General features: G+C 51.7%; 1 protein-coding gene across 5 annotated transcripts in view; it reads right to left on the bottom strand.

Annotated features, from left to right (window-relative positions):
* Positions 1-14368, bottom strand: part of EXOC6B (exocyst complex component 6B) — a 254536-nt gene extending 240168 nt beyond the window's left edge. For 2 of the 5 annotated variants that reach the window (XM_085059335.1, XM_085059336.1), the window contains exon 1: positions 14152-14368. In XM_085059335.1, coding sequence (XP_084915461.1) covers positions 14152-14264 — 113 coding nt within the window. In that variant the 5' untranslated portion in view covers positions 14265-14368. The remainder of the gene's footprint in view (positions 1-14151) is intronic. The other 3 variants (XM_085059337.1, XM_085059339.1, XM_085059340.1) reach the window with 2 other exon arrangements.
* Between the last annotated feature and the right edge of the window lie 6383 nt (positions 14369-20751).

Raw genomic sequence — 20751 nt, 5'->3', positions numbered from 1 at the left:
CTAACTCCTTCATGGATTTAAGTGATTTTCCAAGGAATAAAGGAGAAAATGGGGATTATCCCAGTGACAGGAGCACTGCAGCAGCTCCAGCTCTGTGGTTGGGATTTGGAGCTCCAGGAGGTTGGAATTATCCTTCCATGAGATCCAGGCTGAGGATGTGGAGCCCAGAGGAAACATCTCCTCACTCAACACTCGGGAGCACCAGGAGACAATTCCAGCCACCCCAGGGGTGGGACAGGCTGGAATTCAGCCAGAGGGTGACACATCCGGACAATCCCAGCTCAAGATGTGGTTTCCTGTCCCTGGGCATTTTTCCTACCTCATCCCAAATGTCATCATCGCCTTTCCTTCTCCTCAGGGCCTCTCCCCAACTCCTGCCTGCCCCATGAAGAGCAATGGGAGGGGCTGAGCATGGAATCCTGCAGTGGTTTGGGATGAAAGGACCTTAAAGATCATTTTTTCACTCCCATCCATGAGCAGGGACAATTCCCACTGTCCCAGGTGGATCCAAGCTGCCCTTGGACACTGCAGGGATCCAGGGGCACCACAGCTGCTCTGGCAATTCCAGCCCAGCCCCTCCCCACCCTCCCAGCCAGCAATCCCTCATTCCCAACATCCCAGCCCAAGCTCCCCTTTCCCACTGGGAAGCCATTCCCTGTCTCCTGTCCCTCCATGCCTTGTCCCCAGTCCCTCTGCAGCTCTCCTGGAGCCCCTTTAGGCCCTGCCAGGGGCTCTGAGCTCTCCCTGGCTCCTTCCCTTCTCCAGGGGAACATTCCCAGCTCTCCCAGCCTGGCTCCAGCCCTGCAGCAGCTCTGGATTTTCTCCCACATGGAATTTCTTCACCTTGGCATTCTCCCTTTGCCCGCTTCCCAGGACACCTCCTGAGCACCACCAATTCCCAGCCCAGCGATTCCCAATCCATCCTCACCCAGCCTGTCCCTGTCATTGTCCCAGCCCTGCCCTCACGCCCAGCTGCTCACAGAGGCTACAAACACAACAGCACCAGGATCTCCACACAGAATTCCTGCTGCCAACACCTTCCCAGCACTCTGTTCCCACCAGCCCTCTTTGTTTGGGATCACATTCTCTCCCTGACTTTATTTTTATGTTATTTTTCACAGCCACGTCACTTGGGTCGAGCCAGGTTGAATCTCTACTTGCACTTCCTGCTTTTATTTCCAGCTTCCATTTATTTTCCTGGCCTGGGCACTGCCTGCAGCCTCTGCTGTGCAGTTTTAACCCCGTGGAGAATTAAATAAGAGTTTGTTGTTATTCCCTAAAAGCCCAAGGACTTGGAGGACAGTCAGGGAGCAAAACAGGCACTTAAGCAGCAACATCCCTCATATTTTGCCATTTTAACTCCATTATTACTTATTATTACTCAGAGTTTCCAATAAAAATTCAAGCACTGCCCAACGAGCCAAATTTGGAGCAGAACTGAACAGAGCATCCTGCATTTTGTACTTCTGGAGCAGACCCAAATCTGAGCATCAGCACTAAAAATATTCAAGAAAAGAATAATTCTGATTATTCTCTGAACCTGCTGCACCAAAAGCTTGTCCTGGATGGGACACAAAGATCCATTCCAGAAGGAAAACCTAAAAATCTGAGCCAGAATCCATCCAAAGCTGCATCCCACATCCCAGCTATGGCATTTGGGATTTCATGGATTTGGAATGAGATGTTAAACAGCCATAACCTCACCTGTGTCTCCAACAGACAGGTGATGTCAAGGAAAATAACAAAACACAATTTTATGTCAAGGTTATTTTGCACGGATTTCTGTTATTTGGGAGACTCAGACAGGAAGGAAATTAGATTTTGCTTCCCAAGAGAGAATATTTAGTCATTAACTTTACACTACCATAAATTTAGGTTAATAACTAAAATCAAGAAATAAAGATTAGGTGAAAAAAAAAAAAAAATCAACATTTTATGGCCAGCAGGCCCAAAAAACTGCTGGGTTTTTTCCTATTACCACTGGTTTTGGCAGAAGATTTGACCCCCTGGAGCTGCACAATAATATTTAAGGCATTTTATAAAAACACAAACAGCCCTGACGTGTTTTACTGACTCCATGGATGATGTGTCATCCCTCCAGCTCCCTTCCAGCACCTATTTTGGAATTCTCTCCCGAGGCAAAGCGGCTGAGTTTGCCTGGCACGGCTCAACCCATGGCACAGCACCAACTGAAAATGGGCATTTTTAGCTGCTGCTTCCCAAGCGAGAGGCAAACATGAGAGCAGGAATTTGGGGTTGGGTTTTGTCAGGGGATAAATCCAGACCCAAAATCTTGGGTTGAACAGGATCTCAGCACAGGCAGGAGAAGATGCTCCAGGAGAGCACCCTGGGATAGTGGGGAGGTGTTCCTGCACATGGCAGGATTGGAATAAATGAACTTTAAGCTCCTTCCCACCCAATCCTAGGAAGTGCTGAGCAGTGAAGTCTGGAAGATTAAAGGGTCAATCTGGGATTATAAATCCTTACTGAAGCATGGAATTTTTATTTCTTCCAAAAGCATCACCTCCCTCCTGCAGGAAGATCCCCCCAGGTTGGTTCCTCAAGCCAAAACCACAGGAAAATTCCCTCTGGATGGAAAAGCTCCAAATTCCCTCCAATCCTACTCCAAGATTTGACCACTCTCTGGTTCATCCCACATCCCACCCCAGCTCCCCACTTCTGGACCTTTTCCAACCCTCCTGACCCCAATCCTAACCCCATTCCCAGCTCCATGTCCTGCAGCACATTCCCACTGCGCCATTTCCACACCTGCACACAAATAGTCAGAAAATATTTTTTTCAACAGGTATCACCTTCCAGGAGATTTCATCCACAGTTCACATTCCCTTGGGATACCAGACAACAGCCATGTCCACCCCCAAAACCCTGCCTGGAGCTCCACATTCCCAGCAACTTCTGCTTTGGAGCTCTTCATTACTGAGTAGAAGAGGGAAAAAAGCACTCCTGACCCTCATCCTGTCGCTTTCTGTTCTTTGGGATGGCCACGGGGGGGGGAAAAAAAAGGAGAAACCAAGACTTGGCTTCTGAGAGAACCTTTTAGGGGAAAACCTGGGAAATCTCTTCCCATCACTGATAGATTTTAAGGAGGAGATTTGGTTTCCTCTTTTTGTGAAACACAAAGCAAGGGCTGAGCTGAGCTTTGGTCCAACTCCACATCCCTCTCCCTTGGCATCCTTGGCCCTGGCTGGGTGGGCAGGCAGAAGGGAATTATTAAAATAAATTAGATCAGATCAAACAGGTCACTCCATAGACCCCAGGATTCCTGGGACCTGGGGGAGATGTCCCTGTCCTGGCACAGGGTGGAACTTGCTGGTGTTTAAGGATCCCTCCAAGCCAACCCATCTGGGAGCTCAGCAAGAAAAGTCACCTCTGCACTTTTGGACCCTCCCTTTGCTGCCTGCACTTTAAAATCCCAAAAGGCACCCAAAAAGCAGGAATTAGCCTCATCCTCAGCTTCCTGAGAGGCTCTGGGTGAGGGTTCCCTCAGGATTCCATGTGCCAGGGCTTGGAAGCACACAGGGTGTGTGTCCTGCCAGCCCTGAGGCCATCCCTGCAGGAGAACCAATTATCCCTGAGCTCATTTTCCAAATCCAAATGGATTTGGAAGCGGAGAGAGGAAGTGCCAGCAGGCAGGCACAGTGTGCATCCTCACTCCTGCAAACAGGCTGGGCATTCCCAGAAATCAGGGAATCATTTCTAGCTGGAAGAGACCTACAGAGATTGTGGAGTTCAACTCCTGACCCTGCACAGGACAATTCCAACAATCCCACCCTGTCCCTGAGAGCTTCGTGCAAATAAATCTTTACAGTGACCTAAAGCTGCATCTAAAGATTTATTAAAGGAGGTTCTTTCTCAAAGTACAGCCACAGGAAATCCTGTGCAGCCTGGGCTCCTGGATTCAGATTTTTCAAGGAATTCTGGTCCTGGTGGGGGAAGCACCTTGGGCAGGACAGCACAGCACAGGGATCACCCCAGAGCAGGGGTGACAAGGGACACTCTGGGGGCAGCACAATCCGAGAGGAGCCTTTCTGGAGGCTCCTTAAACCCACTGAGAGCAACACAAACTGAGCCCAGAGGCTTTAATAGGTTCTCCCTGGAAATCACAGAATCCTTAAGGCTGGAAAAGATCTTTAAGATCATCAAGGCAAAACACTAACCCAGCACTGCCCTTGCCACCACTGCCCCATGGCCCCAAGTGCCACATCCACAGGGCTCTGAAATCCCTCCAGCCATGGGGACTCCACCAGGGCTGGACAGCTCTTTCCAGCAGGAATTTCCCCAAAATCCACCCTGAGCCTCCCCTGGCCAGCCTGAGGCTGTTCCCTCTCCTCCTGTCCCTGTTCCCTGGAGCACAGCCTGACCCCCCGGCTGTCCCCTCCTGCCAGCAGTTGTGCAGAGCCACAAGGTCCCCCTGAGCCTCCTTTGCTCCAGGCTGAGCTCCTTTCCCAGCTCCCTCAGCCTCTCCTGGGGCTCCAGGCCCTTCCCAGCTCCATTCCCTTCCCTGGACACCTCCAGCCCCTCAGAGCTGTCCCAGCACAGGGCACAGGCACTGCCCTGCCTCTGTCACCCCCAGGTAACATTGGACACTGGGTGCCTGGGGTGTCACCCAGGCAGAGGGAGCTGAGATTCCAGAGGGACACAGCACATCCTGGAGCCCCAAACACCATCCTGGATTTGGGATGGGCACAGGATGTGCTGAGGGAACCCTTGGCCAGCCTAGTGTCACCTTTGGTCCCCAGATCACAACCTGACAGCCTGATGGGAGCAGAGCCAAGCACCCCACGGATTCCCAGGGAAGGGATTCCCAAATCCACCTCCTCCACGAGGTCACCTCCCCATCCCACTGCTGCCAGACTCCCCAGTCCCAAACCTTTCCCACAAGATGCTCCGTAGGAGACGAGGGATCCGTGCCAGGATTCAGGGTATGGGTTTGCCAAAGGATTTTCTGCCCAGGCAGGATAACCCACAGTGGGAAGTGCTGCTCCTCCATCCCTCTGAAGTGTTAATGATGCCAACAGTTGGGATGAAACACCCAAACCTCGGTGGGAGCAGGGAGAAAAGCTGTTAGCATCCCATATCCCAGGGAATAACAGCACTCCTTCCCTATCCAAACAGGGAATTCCAAAGGAACAGCTAAAAGCATTCAATGCTCGTGGGTGGCAGTGGAGCTGCTTTGAAAGCCATTTCTGTGCTCCGAGGTGTAACTGAAAAGAGAATTTCAACATTCACACCCCCCTCACCGGGGTTCAGCAGCAGCAGAGGAGATTTTCAAGGAATGAAAAGACAAAAAAATCCTACCCTGGCAAATTCAGGAGGCTGGATTGCAGCTAAGCACACGTGCAAAATAATCCGTGCCAAAAGCAGAGCCATGTGAGGAGCTAATTAGTTAATATCGGAATAATGAGGAGCTTCTTCAAATATCAGGAGCAGGAAAGCTGCCAGAGCAAGGCAGTGGGAGTTTAAGGAAAACTCTTCTACATGACTGGGCGAAGTAGAAATAGGAATTCTTTTTTTTTTTTTTTTTTTTTAGAAATAGTTAATAAAGATGTAAAAAAAGCACAATAGAGCAAAGGAGACAAGAGATTCCTTGGGTGGCATTGCCACATTTCCTTCACCAGGACTCTTGGAAGGAACCAGCCTTGTTAACCAGGGGGATCTGGACACCCAAATGCACTCAGATGTTGAAAGCATTGTGAAAATTCAAAAAAGAAAAAAAAAAAAAGTAATAATAATAAATCTCTGTTCGTCTAATTCAGAGTTTCCCAGTGGTTTTCCACAAGGGAGGAACATCAAGCTGACATTCTGCAGAGGACACAGAACCATTCCCCTGGATCGGCTCCAAAGCCAAAGAGCTGCACAGGATCTCTCAGCACTGAGGATCAGGTGACAAAGCGACAAGGAGAAGCAGCAGGGACAATTGGAGGGGACAAATCCTTTGAAAGGACACTCGGAGGGGACAAACCCTTTAAAATCCCCAGGACTGAGGGATCCAAAGGAAGCAGCCCTGAGGAGGGGACAGCAGTGACACAACTCAGGGTCACAACTGAGAGCACAGAGATGCAAAAAAAAGAGGAGAAAAAGCAGGAAATACCCCTGTGCCTCTTCCCACATCTCCAGACAAATCTGCATCCTGATCCCTCTGATTTTTTCCAGCAAAAAGGTAAGAGCTGCGTGAGGAAAGAGAGCAAAAAAAGCAGCGGGATAATGAGCCATCAAAGCAGCTCTGCCAGGAGAAAAAAAAAGGGAATTCATTAAAAACCTGCAGATTGGAAGGCAAAAAAAATAAAAATATGAGTGAGTTAAAATTCCTCCTAATCCTTTGCGACAGCCTAGACCTGGTCCTAGCAACCAAAGGCACCAAAGTCCATGGAGCAGAATAATGGAGCAGTGCAAGCTGTTCCCTTTGGATTGCAGCAGGGCTGGGAGAAAATGGGATATGGGAATTACAGGGATTCACATCTCGGAGTTGTCTGCAGAACCTCAGTACTGGAGAGGAGAAATGATCCATAAAACCCGGGATAATTGAGGATATTCCTTCAGGAATTACAGACAATTCCAGACCTCATCCCTCCGAAGCTTTCAGTGGGAAAGAACTCCAGCAGTGAGGACAGAGTGGTGGAGGGAAGATCCATGGGAAGCTCCTGAATGGAGAATCTCTGGCACAAACTGTATCCAAAGTGCAGCCTGGAAATCCCTGGAAGCACATGGAATAAGCACCATTCCTCCATCCCAAGCCAGGACAATGCAGGAGCACCAGCATTCCCAGGATTTTCTCCACGAGGAAGCACTTCCTTCATCTCTCCTAAATCCCTGCTGCCATTCCAGCCCAGAGCTTTTCCTCATCTCCTCCCCAGCCCATGATGAATGGTGGCCTGCCCTGGCTTCTCCAGATGAAGCAATCCCAACCCTTTCAGATTTTTTCCCCCAAAGGTTGTGTTTGCTCTCCTTTGGGACAGAAATTCCGACAGTTCCGCTGCTGCGGCTGCGGCCTGAGCTGCCAGTTGGTTCAATTTATGGGAGAAAAGGACAAAAATCCCCCAAAGCATTAAAGCAGAAAGGCAGGAAGGACATTTGGGGTGGATTGAAACCCACAGGACTCTGCCTGCACAGAAATGAGCAGCCAAGCTCCCACTTTTCCACAGTCCCCTCTCCTAAGATGAGCTCAGCTCCAGCTCAGGATGAAATACTGCAAAGTCATCCTCAGTGAGATCCAAACACACCAGCAGAGCAGCCCTTCCCCAAGAATTCCAGGGAAAGCTCCCCTTTTAGCTTCTCACCCCCCAGCACTGCTATCACACTCCTGCTGCACGCAGGAATAAATGGGAACAGGGCTTTGCCAGGCTGTCCTCTGACAGTGATTCATAGAATTCCAGAAAGGAATGTACTGGTGGGGAAAAGCCCAAGAAAATCCAGGGGATAAATAATGGAGCAATGCAAGCTGGTCCCTTTGGATTGCAGCAGGGCTGGGGGAAAATGGGATATGGGAATTACAGGGATTACAGCACTGGAGAGGGGAAATTATCCATAAAACCTGGAAAAACTGAGGATATTCATTCCTTCAGGCAAAGATGCCAGTGCCCCACAGATTAAGCTAGATCTGTGTGGATCACAAATGCTGATACCAGATTACTTCACAGGAGAAATTCCCGATACTTTTCCAGGAATTGCAGCAGGGCTTGGAGAAAATGGGATATGGGAATTACAGGGATTCACATCTCAGAGTTGTCTGCAGAAACTCAGCACAAGTGAGGGGAAATTACCCATAAAAACTGGGATAATTGAGGATATTCCTTCAGGCAGAGACGCCAGTGCTCCACACATTAAGCCAGACCTGTGTGGATCATAAACGCTGATTTATTTCCTAGGAGAATCTCCTGATACTTCTTCCTCTCCACCAAAAAAAAAACTTGGGAGCTGCACAGCATCAGCCTGAGCTGAAGGGAATGATAATACAATTCCAGCAGCACTGCGAGGAACTGTGTTTTAAAACCACTTAATTATGGACACATGAAGAGAGGCCCAGGCTGGTTTTCAGGAGGGAAAAATCAGGATTCAGGGGTTTTTTGGTTGGTTTTTTTTTCCCCCTGTGTGGGTGGCAGGGAAATGGGCTGAAAGATCCTTCAAAAGAGCCTGGAAGGTTTTTATGAGCAGACAATTTACAGTTGTTGCAGGCAGCAACAACTCTGTGTCTAGGGAGACTCTGCTGGTTCTTCCTTGCTGGGAGTTGATATTCCATGAATTACTGCCTGGAAAAAAAGGGATGGGGCTGGAGAAGGTGGGATTTGTGGAGATGAGGCAAAGCCTGGCACAGGGAAAGGGGCAAAGGTAGAACCACTCAGAGTGATTTTAGCTCTGAGCTCTCAGTGTTCAACTTCAGGGGATTTACAGATCCCGGGGATGGTCTTGAGGTGATTTCCTCAGGACATTTTACAGATCCTGGGGATGATTTTGAAAGCATTTCCTCAGGGGTTTTACAGATCCATGGGATGATTTTGAGATTATTTCCTCAAGGGATTTTAGAGATTATTTTTTAGATGATTTTACAGATGATATTTAGATTATTTCCTCAGGGGATTTTAGAGATTATTTCTTAGATTATTTTACAAATGATTTTGAAATTATTTCCTCAGGGAATTTTACAGATCCTGAGGATGATATTAAGATGATTTCCTCCAGGGATTTTACAGATCCTGGGGATGATTTTGAGATTATTTCCACAGGGGATTTTACAGATCTTGGGGATGATTTTGAGATTGTTTCCTCAGGGCACTTTACAGATCCTGGGGATGATTTTTGGATTATTTCAATTCCTGCTGAGGAGAACATTTCTGTCTGAAGAGACATTTCCTAGTCCTGGCATGAGGAAAGTCCCTTCACCCCAAAGCTGGTCCAGGATCTCCTTGCTCCCTCCTTTGATGGACACAGCCCAGCAATCCCAGCAAAGGATGTCTCAGGAGTGATCAGAAATTCCCTCCTCACTCTGGAATACACGCAGGGAAGCTGTGGCTCCTCCTCATCCCACATCTGCACCACAGCCCGTTCTCCTCACATCACCCCAGAACAAAGGAGGCTCCAAGGGATGCTCCTGCTCCATGGATTCCATGCCCATCTGAGCACCACAGAGCAGGGACACTAGGGGAAGGGACAATCTGGGTTCAGGGACGTGTGACAGCCAGCTGCTCCCCAGAGCAGCCCTGCCCCAAAGCCAGTGCCAGTCTAGACACTGGGAAGCCACAAACGAGCCCAAGATGAGGGGGAGGGAGCAGATCCAGCTGGAAAAATAACTCCCAGGAGGTGGGAAAAGGAACACAAACCCTGACAGAGCCCCAGCAGTGTCCATGAGCACAGAGCAGGAATGACCCAGGTTTGTGTCTGGCTGGACAAATCCTGAACTCTGAGAAATCCAGCAAAACTCAATCCTGGCTTTGTCCCTTCCACATCCCTCTCTCCCATTCCCACACAGCCTCCTGCCAGGGCTGGAAATTTGGGATACCACAGGGCCAAACCTTCTTCAGCTGGGTTATTTTTCCATCAGTTTACCACAGGGACTGTGCTAAAGGCACAACTCCCAGCTCAGGAGACGCTGGGAGCTCAGGGGGGCCAGGACTTGCTGGACTCCATCCCTCAGTTTATGTCCCAGAGAAAAGCCTCAGTTTTCCAAGTTCAGCTCCAGAATCCTGGATGCCACAGGGACAGGGCTGTCCCAGGTCTGACTCAGCTCCATTGGAAGCTATAGGAGAAAATAACCCAGAGAACATTCCCTGTCCAGGGCACCATCGCAGCTCAGGAGTCAAGGAATTCCTGCCTGGGAGGGTGGGGAGGGGCTGGGCTGGAATTGCCAGAGCAGCTGTGGTGCCCCTGGATGTGTCCAAGGGCAGCTTGGATCCACCTGGGATGGTGGGAGGTGTCCCTGCCATGGATGGGGTGGCACTGGATGGATTTAAGGTCACTTCCCAACCCAAACCACTCTAGGATTCCATGATCTGTCAAACATTCCAGACACAAAACCCATAATCCTAAAAAAAAAGAAATATTGAGGACCTTGAGCTCCTCTGTCTCAGCTGACCTGGGCACAGGGAGGTCCCAGGCAGGGAATGGCTCAGGCAGGAAAACACCAACCCCAGACACTGCCATGGAGGAGCTGATAAAGGAATTAGGGAGCACATCTTAATTACAGCTCTGCTTTAATCCCAGTCAAGAGCTGCTTAAAGAACCTGACCTTATCCAGAGCTTCATTTCCCAGCTCTGGAATCCCTGCAAACACACAATTCTGTTTCACAGAGCTCCAGGTCTCTGTGGTTTTATGGAAAACCACAATGGCTGATTAATTCCCATCTGAGGTACAACATTCCCGACTTTTCCAGCAGAGCACTGGGAAGAATCAGCCCCAACAGGGCTGATAAAGCCTCAAGGAACAACCCGAAAAGTAAATAAAACACCTCAGAGGAAACAAAAAAAAGGGAGGAGCTCATTCACAGAGGAGCAAGGCAGGGAATCAGGCAGGGAAAAACCAGAATCACCTGGAAATCTGGAGCCTTCCCAGCAGCTGGCACTGCAGGGAGCTCAGAGCGAAGGTGCAGCTGTAGGGACATGATCTGCACTAGGGATAACTGAGCTCCAGGGAAATCACTCAGAAAGGATCCACAATTCCTGCTAAAACTGAGGAAAAGCAGCTCCAGCCTCTCAGGGAAAAGCAGGAGAGTTTTGCAGTGTGATGTGATTTTATCTGAGTTTTCAGCAGAGAGAAGATGCAAAAATATTGCAACCACACCTGCGTGGCCTCCCAGGGCTGCTCTAATTCATCAAATGCTGATTACAAACCTCTTGAATTCATCAAATGCTGCTTTAAAATCCTTCATCAACCCCCAAAAGCTGCAAATGCAGCCTGGGAGCAGGCCAAGGGTTTTAGAACCTCATTTCATGGGGTGCCATACAATAAAACCCCACTGTTACCCATCTTCACTCAGTGATCTGGGCTAGAATATCACAGGCCAGCACTCATTTCCCAAAACCAAATAAACAACACAGCTCAAGTGGACAGAAAGGGCAACGAACTTCAATTAAACCTAATAAAAATGAGAGCATTTGCGTGTCACAGTTTAGCCAAGAGCCGGTTAAAAGCTAGGAACAGTTTCTCTTCCCCCACAAGGTTTTTTGACCCGGCAGAATTAAGGGATTCTTCAAAACTCAGATCAAGAGGGGATCTAAAATTACTCTGTATAATCAAGGGTAAGGAGAGAGAGGAAAAAGAGGGAGTTAGAGCTGCAGAAGGAAGTGGAATTAGAAGCAATGGGTGTAATAAGAGAGGCTGAAAAGCAGGAAAGACATCCTGATTTGGATTCCAGGAGCATCGCAGGGATCCCTAAGCTCGGTGTCCTTCAAACACCTCATCCCCGGCAGGGCACAGCCCTCACACCCAGCAGGGCTGGGACAGCACTTCCCTAGGTCCCAAATCCCATTTGGGAGGCAATTCCCATCTCCCAGGAGGGCCAGGCTGCTCCCAGGCGGCACAATGGAGCTGCAGCACCCAGAGCTCCGCGGGAAAGCAGGGCTGGAAGGAACTTCAAGGAGGAATCTCCTCCTTCCCTGCCCCGGGGCAGCAATTTCTGCACTTGCCATTTTGCCAGGCCAGAACTCTCTCCCCGCTGGGTGGGACGCAAACCCACCCAGACAGATCAATGGCTTGGACCTTGCAGCTCCCAGTTTACCCCTCCAGCCCCTCCGGGGGGAAATGCAGGGCATGGAGAGAGAGGCTGCTCCTGGAATAGCTCCCGCGGAGAGCCAGGAACTGATAAAGGCACAGTTCTGCACCCCAAAGGGGCCAGGAATTGCCAAAAGCCCCATTCTGCACCCAAAAGGGGCCAGGAATTGCCAAAAGCCCCGTTCTGCACCCAAAAGGGGCCAGGAAGTGCGAAAAGCACAATTCTGCACCCAAAGGGGGTCAGGAACTGCCAAAAGCACAATTCTACAAACCAAAGCAGCAGCAGGAGCTGGGCACTCCTGCCTGGCTCAGAGCTGAGCTCTGGGAATGCTGTTCCTAGAAGGGAAGCCAGCCTGGCTCCTGGACACACAAATATTCCATGATGCCCACAAGAAATGAGTCACCTTTTTTAAAAAAAAAAAAGTTTCCACCATCCTCTTTTCCTGACTCTCGTGTTTACACTGAGCTGGTGCAGTTTAACTCTGAAATCCTTATCACTATTATCTACAATCACTAATCACTTATCACTAATATTCCTGGTGAAATATCCCCACATTCCACCAGTGAATGAATAAAACCCAAACCCTTCTCTGCCCAGACATTTTTAGTGTTTCTCCCGAGGGAATGCAAAGCTCCACATCAAGCTCAACTCCTCACCTAACTTTAACCCTAAAAAACAAGATCAGCTGCACTTCATCCTCTGAAATGAATAAAAAAACCACCCACACTCTTCATTCATCCTGGCAGTTCCCACCCATCCAAACCAGTTTTTTCAGATTTAATAAATCTAATTCCCAGCATCTCCCGCTGTTCAGTTTACCTTGAAAAGTTTCACAGCAGAACTTGAAGAAGAAAACTGCAAGAAGTCTGAAGAAACAAAGCAATGGGCACTGCTGAAGTCAATCCAGAGCTCTGGTACTCCACAAATTAAAAGCTTTCTCACTTTAACTCCGTGCCAGCACTGCAGTATCACTGCAAACCCCACAGCTCTGAAGCATTTCTTTTTAGAGCTGCCCCAGGAGCTGTTCCAAAGCATGACTTGGGAAAATGAAGGCGCAGAAATTAAGGGCTCTCGATTGGGGAGGGATGGGAGGGGAGAATCCAACCCTGATCCTCCCAACCATCCCCACCTGGGCTGATTCTCACATGGGCAGCACCTGGGGCTGATGGGGAGCAGCTGTGAGAGAGGTGAAACCCCAAATTCCCCTCGTGACAGGGACAAAGCTCAGCACAGAGATGGGGAGGTGAAACCCCAAAGTCCCCTCAGGAAAAGCACCAAGCGCAGCCCCAAGATGAGGGGGTGAAACCCCAAATTCCCCTCGTGACAGGGACAAAGCTCAGCCCTGATATGAGAAGGTGAAACCCAAAATTCCCTCAGGACAACCACCAAGCTCAGCCCCGAAATTACCTCCGAGATAACCCAGCTGTTTCCACTTTAATCCGAGTATCTCTGCACCGCTCCCCTCTCTGCCCCACCTCTCCCTGCTCGCTGTGGTGACAAGGAGTTATAAATACCCTTTATCCATCGTACCATTGCTAATCCCGAGCACAGCACACACCTGTGCTCAGCACACATTCCAGGCCCATTCCAAGTTCCTGGCAGAACTTGTGCTTTACTTTCAAGGCGGGGAAGGAGGGATGAGTTATCTCAGCATGCCAGGGCAGCGATGCTGACATGGTCCAGCGAAGCAGGACAGGGCTTAGATGCGGATAATTTATCTAAAATAACAATATTTTCTATGAGCTCGGGTGATTTCTCATCAGACACACCTGAGGCCACTGAAGCAAACCTGCCGTGGCCACAGACAACTCCCCAAGGGGTGTAAGGGCAGCTGCAGGGGATGGAAGGGCTGGAGAGCCAGGGAAGGGCAGCGCTCCGGGCCGGACAGCTCGGCACCCAAAGATGATGCTGCCGGGCTCTGCCGGGGCAGGAGGTGCGAGACAGCCCCAGGGATGATGGAGCTGGGCTCTGCCGGGGCAGGAGGTGCGATACAGCCCCGGGAGTGATGGAGCCGGGCTCTGCCGGGGCAGGAGGTGCCATAGAGCCCCGGCGGTGATGGAGCTGGGCTCTGCCGGGGCAGGAGGTGCCATGGAGCCGGGCTCTGCCGGGACAGGAGGTGCCATACAGCGCCGGGGATGATGCTGAACCGGAGAACAAAGAAGCCGCCCGGGGTGACCCCGCTCCCCGCTCCGGACAGACGGCGCCAGCCCCGCCGTGCCACCGCCGGTGACAGGGACTGACAAAGGGCACGAGGGGCTCGCCCGGGATAACCCGGCACAGCCCTAGGGAAAACCTCCTTATCCCCCATCCCCGGAGCAGCGAGGGGCGCGGAGCCGCAGCCGGGGCTGAGCGGGATAACCCCGGGGACACCCGGAGCCCGCGGTTCCCCCGCGCCCACCGCAGCGCCGCGGCTCCGGGCGGGGCGCACCTGAGCGTGGGGCCGATGCAGGCCGTGTCCGTGCTCTCGATCTCGCGCAGGATCCGCTCGTGCTCCGCCGCCGTCTCCAGGCTCTCCAGCTCCGCCATCTTCGGCCGCTCCATGGGGCCGCTCCACCTGCGCGGCCCCGCCCGGCCCGGCCCGGCCCGGCCCCCCCGCGCCGGGAGCGGCACCGCCGGGGCTGCTCGGCCCCGCTCGGCTCCGCGCGCGGCACCGCGGGACATGTAGTGCGGGACCGCCGCCGGGCGCGGGGAGCCACGGGAGCTGTAGTCCGGGAGGGGAGCGGGACGCGCGCGGCACAGCGGGAAATGTAGTGCGGAGGGTGGGCGCGCGTGGAACCATGGGAAGTGTAGTCCGGGTGGCCGCTCCGCCCAGGGAGGGAGGGACGGACCGGGGACGGTCCCGGGACCGGGGGAGGTGGCGGGAGATTGAGCGGGTGTGGTGCGGTACCTGCGAAGGGGACACAGCCCCGTGGCTTGGACACCTCCGAAAGGGACACAGCCGCATGGCACAGTCCCGTGTCCTCCTCCGCAGAGGACACAGCCCCATGGCAGTGACACCGCTGTGACATCCCAGCAGGAAAGAATCTGTATCCCTGCCCCGAGCAGAGGCAGCCCCTGCTCCTCCTGCCCCATCCTGTCCCTCAGCCCCATAAACGATGCCATCCCCGCCCGAAAAGGTGCCATTGGCTGTGGTCCCAATACATGAAATCCCGCTGGGAAAAGCCAGTGTCCACAAAGGAGACAGAGGAGTTCTGCAAGTTTATTCAAATAAAGGGGGAGAGTTCACTGGGGCACAGGCCCGTGGCGATTTTTCTCTCGAGGTTTCAGAGGGCACAGCCTCCCTTTATCCCAAACTCCGGGCTGCACGTTGCCCTCTTCCTTTCCCCATGGGATGAGGTCCTGGGAAGGTACAGCCTTCCCAAACTGCCTACCACATATCCCTCCTAGAACCTGTCCTTTTGCCCCAAAGTTCAAGAACTCAGGCTTGTGCAGACCCATTTTTCTGTTTTGGGAGTCAGGCTGGCTGGGCTCTGCAACAAACCCCAAAGTTCAGGAACTCCTGTTTGGCTGTTTCAGGAGTCAGGCTGGCTGGGCTCTCAGGTAAAGACATTAAAGCCAATCTCAAAGTCCATTCACACCCATCCCCTCATCCCTGGAATTGTTTGTAAAATCATCAGCACATCAGCACATCTTCCCTTTCATAAGGAAACTCCTGCAGACACCGATGCATCCCCCTGAACTGTGGCATCCAAGGACACGGCAGAGCTTCCTCCAAAAAACACCAGCATCCTGCAGGAACATCCCTGGATGTCAAGGTCTCCTCGTGGTTCAGCACTGCCACTCCTTTGGAAGCAGCTGGTTGTTATTGTTATGAATTTGTGTTGGGAAAACAGCTCTGCAAGGTCCCGTTCCCAGCCACACCTTATCAGGTGTTGTCCTTGCACAGGAATGCCACAGTGGGATGAAGAGCAGCAAGCCCAGATTGTGGACACCACCAGGGGTTTCTGCCTTTGCTCTTGTTGCTTCATCTTCTGAGATATAAATGAAATACTCCAATTGCATGAGCACACCTCGGGCCTCCCTCACGGCTGCTTGTAAAGGCAGAAGGCTGCTGGTTAAAATGAAATGGAATCGTGGAATGGTTTGGGTTGGAAAGGACCTTAAAGATCACCTCATTCCAACCCCCCTGCCAAGGGCAGAGACACCTCTGTTGTCACTTAATTAAATGAGAAGGGGATAAAAGAATTCCCCAAAATGAAGTACCATGGCTGGAACAACGCTGGAGAAGTGAGGAGAGCCTGGTAAAAACTTAGAGTCATTAAGAACCATTAAGGTTAGAAAAGACCTTTAAGACCCTGGAGTCCAACCATCCCCAGCACTGCCCAGGCCACCACTGCCCCATGTCCCCAAGTGCCACATCCACAGGGCTCTGAAATTCCTCCAGCCATGGGGACTCCACCAGGGCTGGACAGTTCTTGCCAGCAGGAATTTCCCAAAATCCACCCTGAGCCTCCCCTGGCCCAGCCTGAGGCTGTTCCCTCTCCTCCTGTCCCTGTTCCCTGGAGCACAGCCTGACCCCCTGGCTGTCCCCTCCTGGCAGCAGTTGTGCAGAGCCACAAGGTCCCCCTGATCCTCCTTTGCTCCAGGCTCAGCTCCTTTCCCAGCTCCCTCAGCCTCTCCTCACTAGACCTGTGTTCCAACTTCCTCAGTTCGTGTGAAGTTCACCAGCTCTTCCCATGGCTTCTCAAACACGGTGTCACTTTGGATGTGACACCAGGGAGGAAATCTGTGCTCTGACAGTGTCACCGCGGGGATCTGTAGGAGCTTTCCGAGGACCGAGAATGAAACAGACATGGAACGACGGGGGTGAAAATCGCAGGGTGAATCCTGACCCTGGGCATGGATCGGGAGCTGTTCCGAGGGAAGCAAGGCTCCTCTGGAGCTGCAGTCGAGCCGGGCATCCCTGGGGAAGGAGGTCTGGAGCTTCCAGCAATCCCTTCTGGCAGCACAGCGACAATCCCTCCAGGCAATCCGCCCTGCGAGGAGCAGCCCAGCGGTGACTGAACCGCTCTGGAGCTCAGCCCGTGGCCGTGGAAATCCATCCCGGGCTGCTCTGGGTGTGACACAAACTCCGCGGTGAAATCTGGGGGTGCCGCCGCCAGCAGATAAGAGGATTATTGTTATCTCGGTTAGCGGGGTTTGTGCTGTGGGGGGACTGAGGCAATATTCCTGAAGTCAGCGGTTGTTCCCTGGGATTGTTAAACAGAGTTAAAGTACAGCCGGGTCGGGAGGGAGCGGCTGGTAAGGATCCTCGATGGTTTAATTACGGGATGGCAATGACATCAGGGCCAGGTTCAGCTCCGAGGGCTCGGCCGGTGTTATCAGCAACCGATCCGGCGGGAGGAGGCTGATCAGCCCAGGAGATTGTGGTACAGAGGGCTTGAGCCCAGAGCTGGGAGTTTAGAATCACTGAAGGGTTGGGGTTGGAAGTGATCTTAAAGATGATCCAGTGACACCCCTGCCATGGGCAGGACACCTTCACTGTCCCAGGCTGCTCCAAGACCCAGTGTCCAAGCTGCCCTTGGACAATTCCAGGGATCCAGGGGCACCACAGCTGCTCTGGCAATTCCAGCCCAGCTTCTCCCCACCCTCCCAGCCAGGAATTCCTTCCCAATATCCCATCTAAATCTCTCCTCTTCTAGTTTAAAACCGTTTCCGTTGTCCTATCACTATGTAAAAATTGCTCTCCCTCTTTTTTATAACCCCTTCAAGTACCAGAAAGCTGCCATAAGGTTTCCCTGGAATCTTTTCTTCTCCAGGCAGAACAACTCAGGCTCAGAATCCCTTCCCTCAGCCTCTACTGCTCCTGAGGGTGAGCCCAGGATGGCTTTGCCAAGGAATGGAAATCAAATGGTCCCCAAAACCAAACCACAAAGGGAACATCATCCATCTTCTCCTCCCCAACGTTGTGTGGCCACCAACAGCCAGCCCTGCTGGCCACAGGGTCACCCTGAGCCTGATGTCCAGCTGATTTCCCACCGCCACCTTCAGTTCTGTGTGGTCAGGGAGAAAATGTTCCATTCCATAAGAAAAGCTCCGTTCTTTGTCCCCAAACACGTGGCATTTGGTCACCTTCACATGAATATTCATTGCTGGCATCTGCCTGGGATTTGTCCTTATTATTTGCAGCCCCACACACTTTGTCCCATTTGAGAGCCTGTCCACAAGAAGTTTATTTATTTATTCTCCCCAGGCACTGACATAAACAAGCTGAATGTGTATTGTTGGAATTTATTAATCAAATCATCGGGCAAGACCAACACAAATGCAGCAAAGATGGCTCTTCCCAGCTCATAATCCTTGAGAAATGAGATTGGCTTTGCCTGACAGATTCCATTTTCCTTAAACCCATCTGGCTGCCATTAACCCTTTTATGTTCCCTTAATTTCCTGCTAATGAAGTTCCATATAATTGGGTTTTATGGAGCTGACAACAGCCTGATAATGCTTTAAAAACTCTCCCTTTTAATGACTGACCTCACAGTGTTTTTCAGGCCTCCAGAACTTCCCTAGTGGCCCAAAACTTCCTAAAAAAAAATGATGTGATGGGTCGGAGAGCTGGAGGAACCTCTGTGCAAGTTCCTTTCTGGTTCAACAATCTGCCTCTGTCCATGACTTCCCAAATCCAGGACCAGTTATCCTGAATCCCTGGAGCAACACCATTACAAGAATTTATTTCCTTTTCTTTTTTTAACTTCACAACCTCCTGCTTATTTTGTCTAATTGGGGTTTCATTTTGTGCTGTGGTTTGCTGAACTCCTGCAACATCTCCTGGCTTTTCTCCTTCCTTTTTCTCTTCCCCCTGTCCCTGCTGGATTTTCCAAGGTGCCTCTGTGCTCTCCTTCCCTCAATGCAGCAGTGACAGATGGGCATGAGGCCAAGCTAGGCTCAAATCTCATCTCTCCAGTGCCATTCAGGAAAACATTTCCCATAGGAATGGGGGTTTAGCCACAGATCTGGGAATTAAAAGTGGGAAAGAAGGAAGGAAGGATCAAACACGGCCCGACGCTGTTCACCTGGAAAACCCCTCCTGCAGGGTCCTGGGCACACTCAGGGAATCCAAAAAAAACCCTGTGGGCGGGAGTTCTGGAGTTGCTTCCATTCCCAGCCTACTCCTGCTCTCGCTCCTGGCCTCACCAACCCCCGGAGCTCTCAGCCCAGCTGGGCATCCTCAGGGCTTGTTCTCCCTTCCCGGACAAGGCAAATCCCGGGATTCCTGGAGCAGTAACAACACCTCGGTGCTGGCTCAGCCCCCGAGCCACGGATCCTGTTTGCTCTGGAGGAGCAGCAGCCCCGGTTCCTCCTCCAGGGCTGCCCTTCAGCACCTTCCTTTCGCGGCAATCCCAGGCCATAAACACATCGCTGCTCCCGCAGAGGTGCCTGCAGCTCGTTTATCCCTTCCCTCAGCCCATTCCGTGTTTTACCGAGCAGTGCCACCTGAAAGCACCCCCTGTGCCCACGGAATGCAATCCTGCCCTTTCCGGGGATAAACTTTTGGCTTGGCTGCTACAGGGATTCCAGCCTGGGCAGGTGCCCGGACTCCCTGGGGTTTGTTGCCCCCACGTGGATTCATCCACACGGCTACAAAATATTCCAGTCTTCCACCAGATATTTCTGCAGGATAAATCCACATTTTTCCAGCCACTCGGTTCTGTGCTTAAAATCCTGCTCTGTGTTACATTTAAGCAATGAAAGCAATTTTTAAGCCTGTCTAATGTTATTGGATTGTTCCCTGTTTGGGACACACCTAGATGCTTCTAATGATGCCTTTTGTTTTCTCATGCATTTTATTCCACCTTTTAATCTGAACAGAGGAAGTTATTATCTCAGACAGACTGCAGGTGGATTTCAGCTGTGGAGTTCTGGCTTCAACCCTTGAGGAGGATTTTTCAAATCTGAATTTCTGCTTTAATCCAATACAGCTCAGTGGTCTCTGGTGGCAATTTTGGGGTGAAGATCTTTTAGCAAGCTGTGCTGGGGTTTCTAAAGTGCTCCCAAATCCCACACGGAATGGCTTAGCTCCATTGAGGCAGGATTTGAAGAGCAAAGAGGTGAATCCCCACCCAGGGGCTGCTCCGTGTGGGAATCCTGCGCTTGGACTGCAAGATGGCAAAGGAGGAGTCATAATTTATGATTAGGAGGGACATCCCACCTCATATTCCAAAATGAGGGGAGATTTCCTTCCTTCAGGCTCCTCTTCCCATCACAGACAGCTGCAGGAGCAGCGTTGGTGACAACAGCCAGGGCCACCTCGGGTGGCTGCCAGCCCTGCACTCTGCGGTGGGGACACAAATCCCCAGGGCTCCTCCTGAAATCCACTGCTGACAGTCCTGTGCCCAAGGAATTGAGAGTTTCCTCTCCAAGGAGCCCTGGCAGTGTCACAGCAGGGCAGTGTCAGCTCCACGGCCTTCCCACTGCCCTGGGATGGATGTGTTTTCCACCCTGGAAAGGGCTGCCCACAGATCCCTCTGGATTTTCCATGTCACTGACACAAGCAAGCTCTCACATAGCTGCTCAGGGCAGGGGTGGAGTCCCCATGCCTGGAGGGATTTCAGAGCCCTGTGGATGTGGCACTTAGGGACATGGGGCAGTGGTGGCCTGGGCAGTGCTGGGGATGGTTGGATAATGGGGTCAGAGGGAGCTTCCAGCCCTGAGGATTCTGTGATTCCCTGACACCAAGTGCTGCTTCTCCCAACTCCAGCCCGAGCCTGACCACTGATGGAAGAGTTATGTGGATTTCCTGCTAGTCCCTGTTTCGAGTTCAGCTCCATCTGCCTCTGGCTCTGTGAAGTGCACAGGGTGGGAGGATGTGGAGCAACTTCCAGCATTTAGGAGATTGATCCTCCCCATGAGGGTGGGGAGGGGTTGGGATGGAATTCCCAGAGAAGCTGTGACTGCTCCTGAATCCCTGGAAGTGTCCCAGGCCAGGCTGGAGCCATCTGGGATGGTAGAAGGTGTCCCTGGAATTCCATGATCATTTCCCTGCAGTTCTGCCCTTCAGTTCCAGGTCTGGGCTCGTTTGCTCACCA

The sequence above is a fragment of the Lichenostomus cassidix genome, chromosome 4 (assembly GCF_008360975.1).
Source record: "Lichenostomus cassidix isolate B80296 chromosome 4, HeHo_3.0, whole genome shotgun sequence".
NCBI lineage: Eukaryota > Metazoa > Chordata > Aves > Passeriformes > Meliphagidae > Lichenostomus > Lichenostomus cassidix.
The sequence above is the reverse complement of the archived record's forward strand: the minus strand, read 5'-3'. Positions and strand labels throughout refer to the sequence as shown.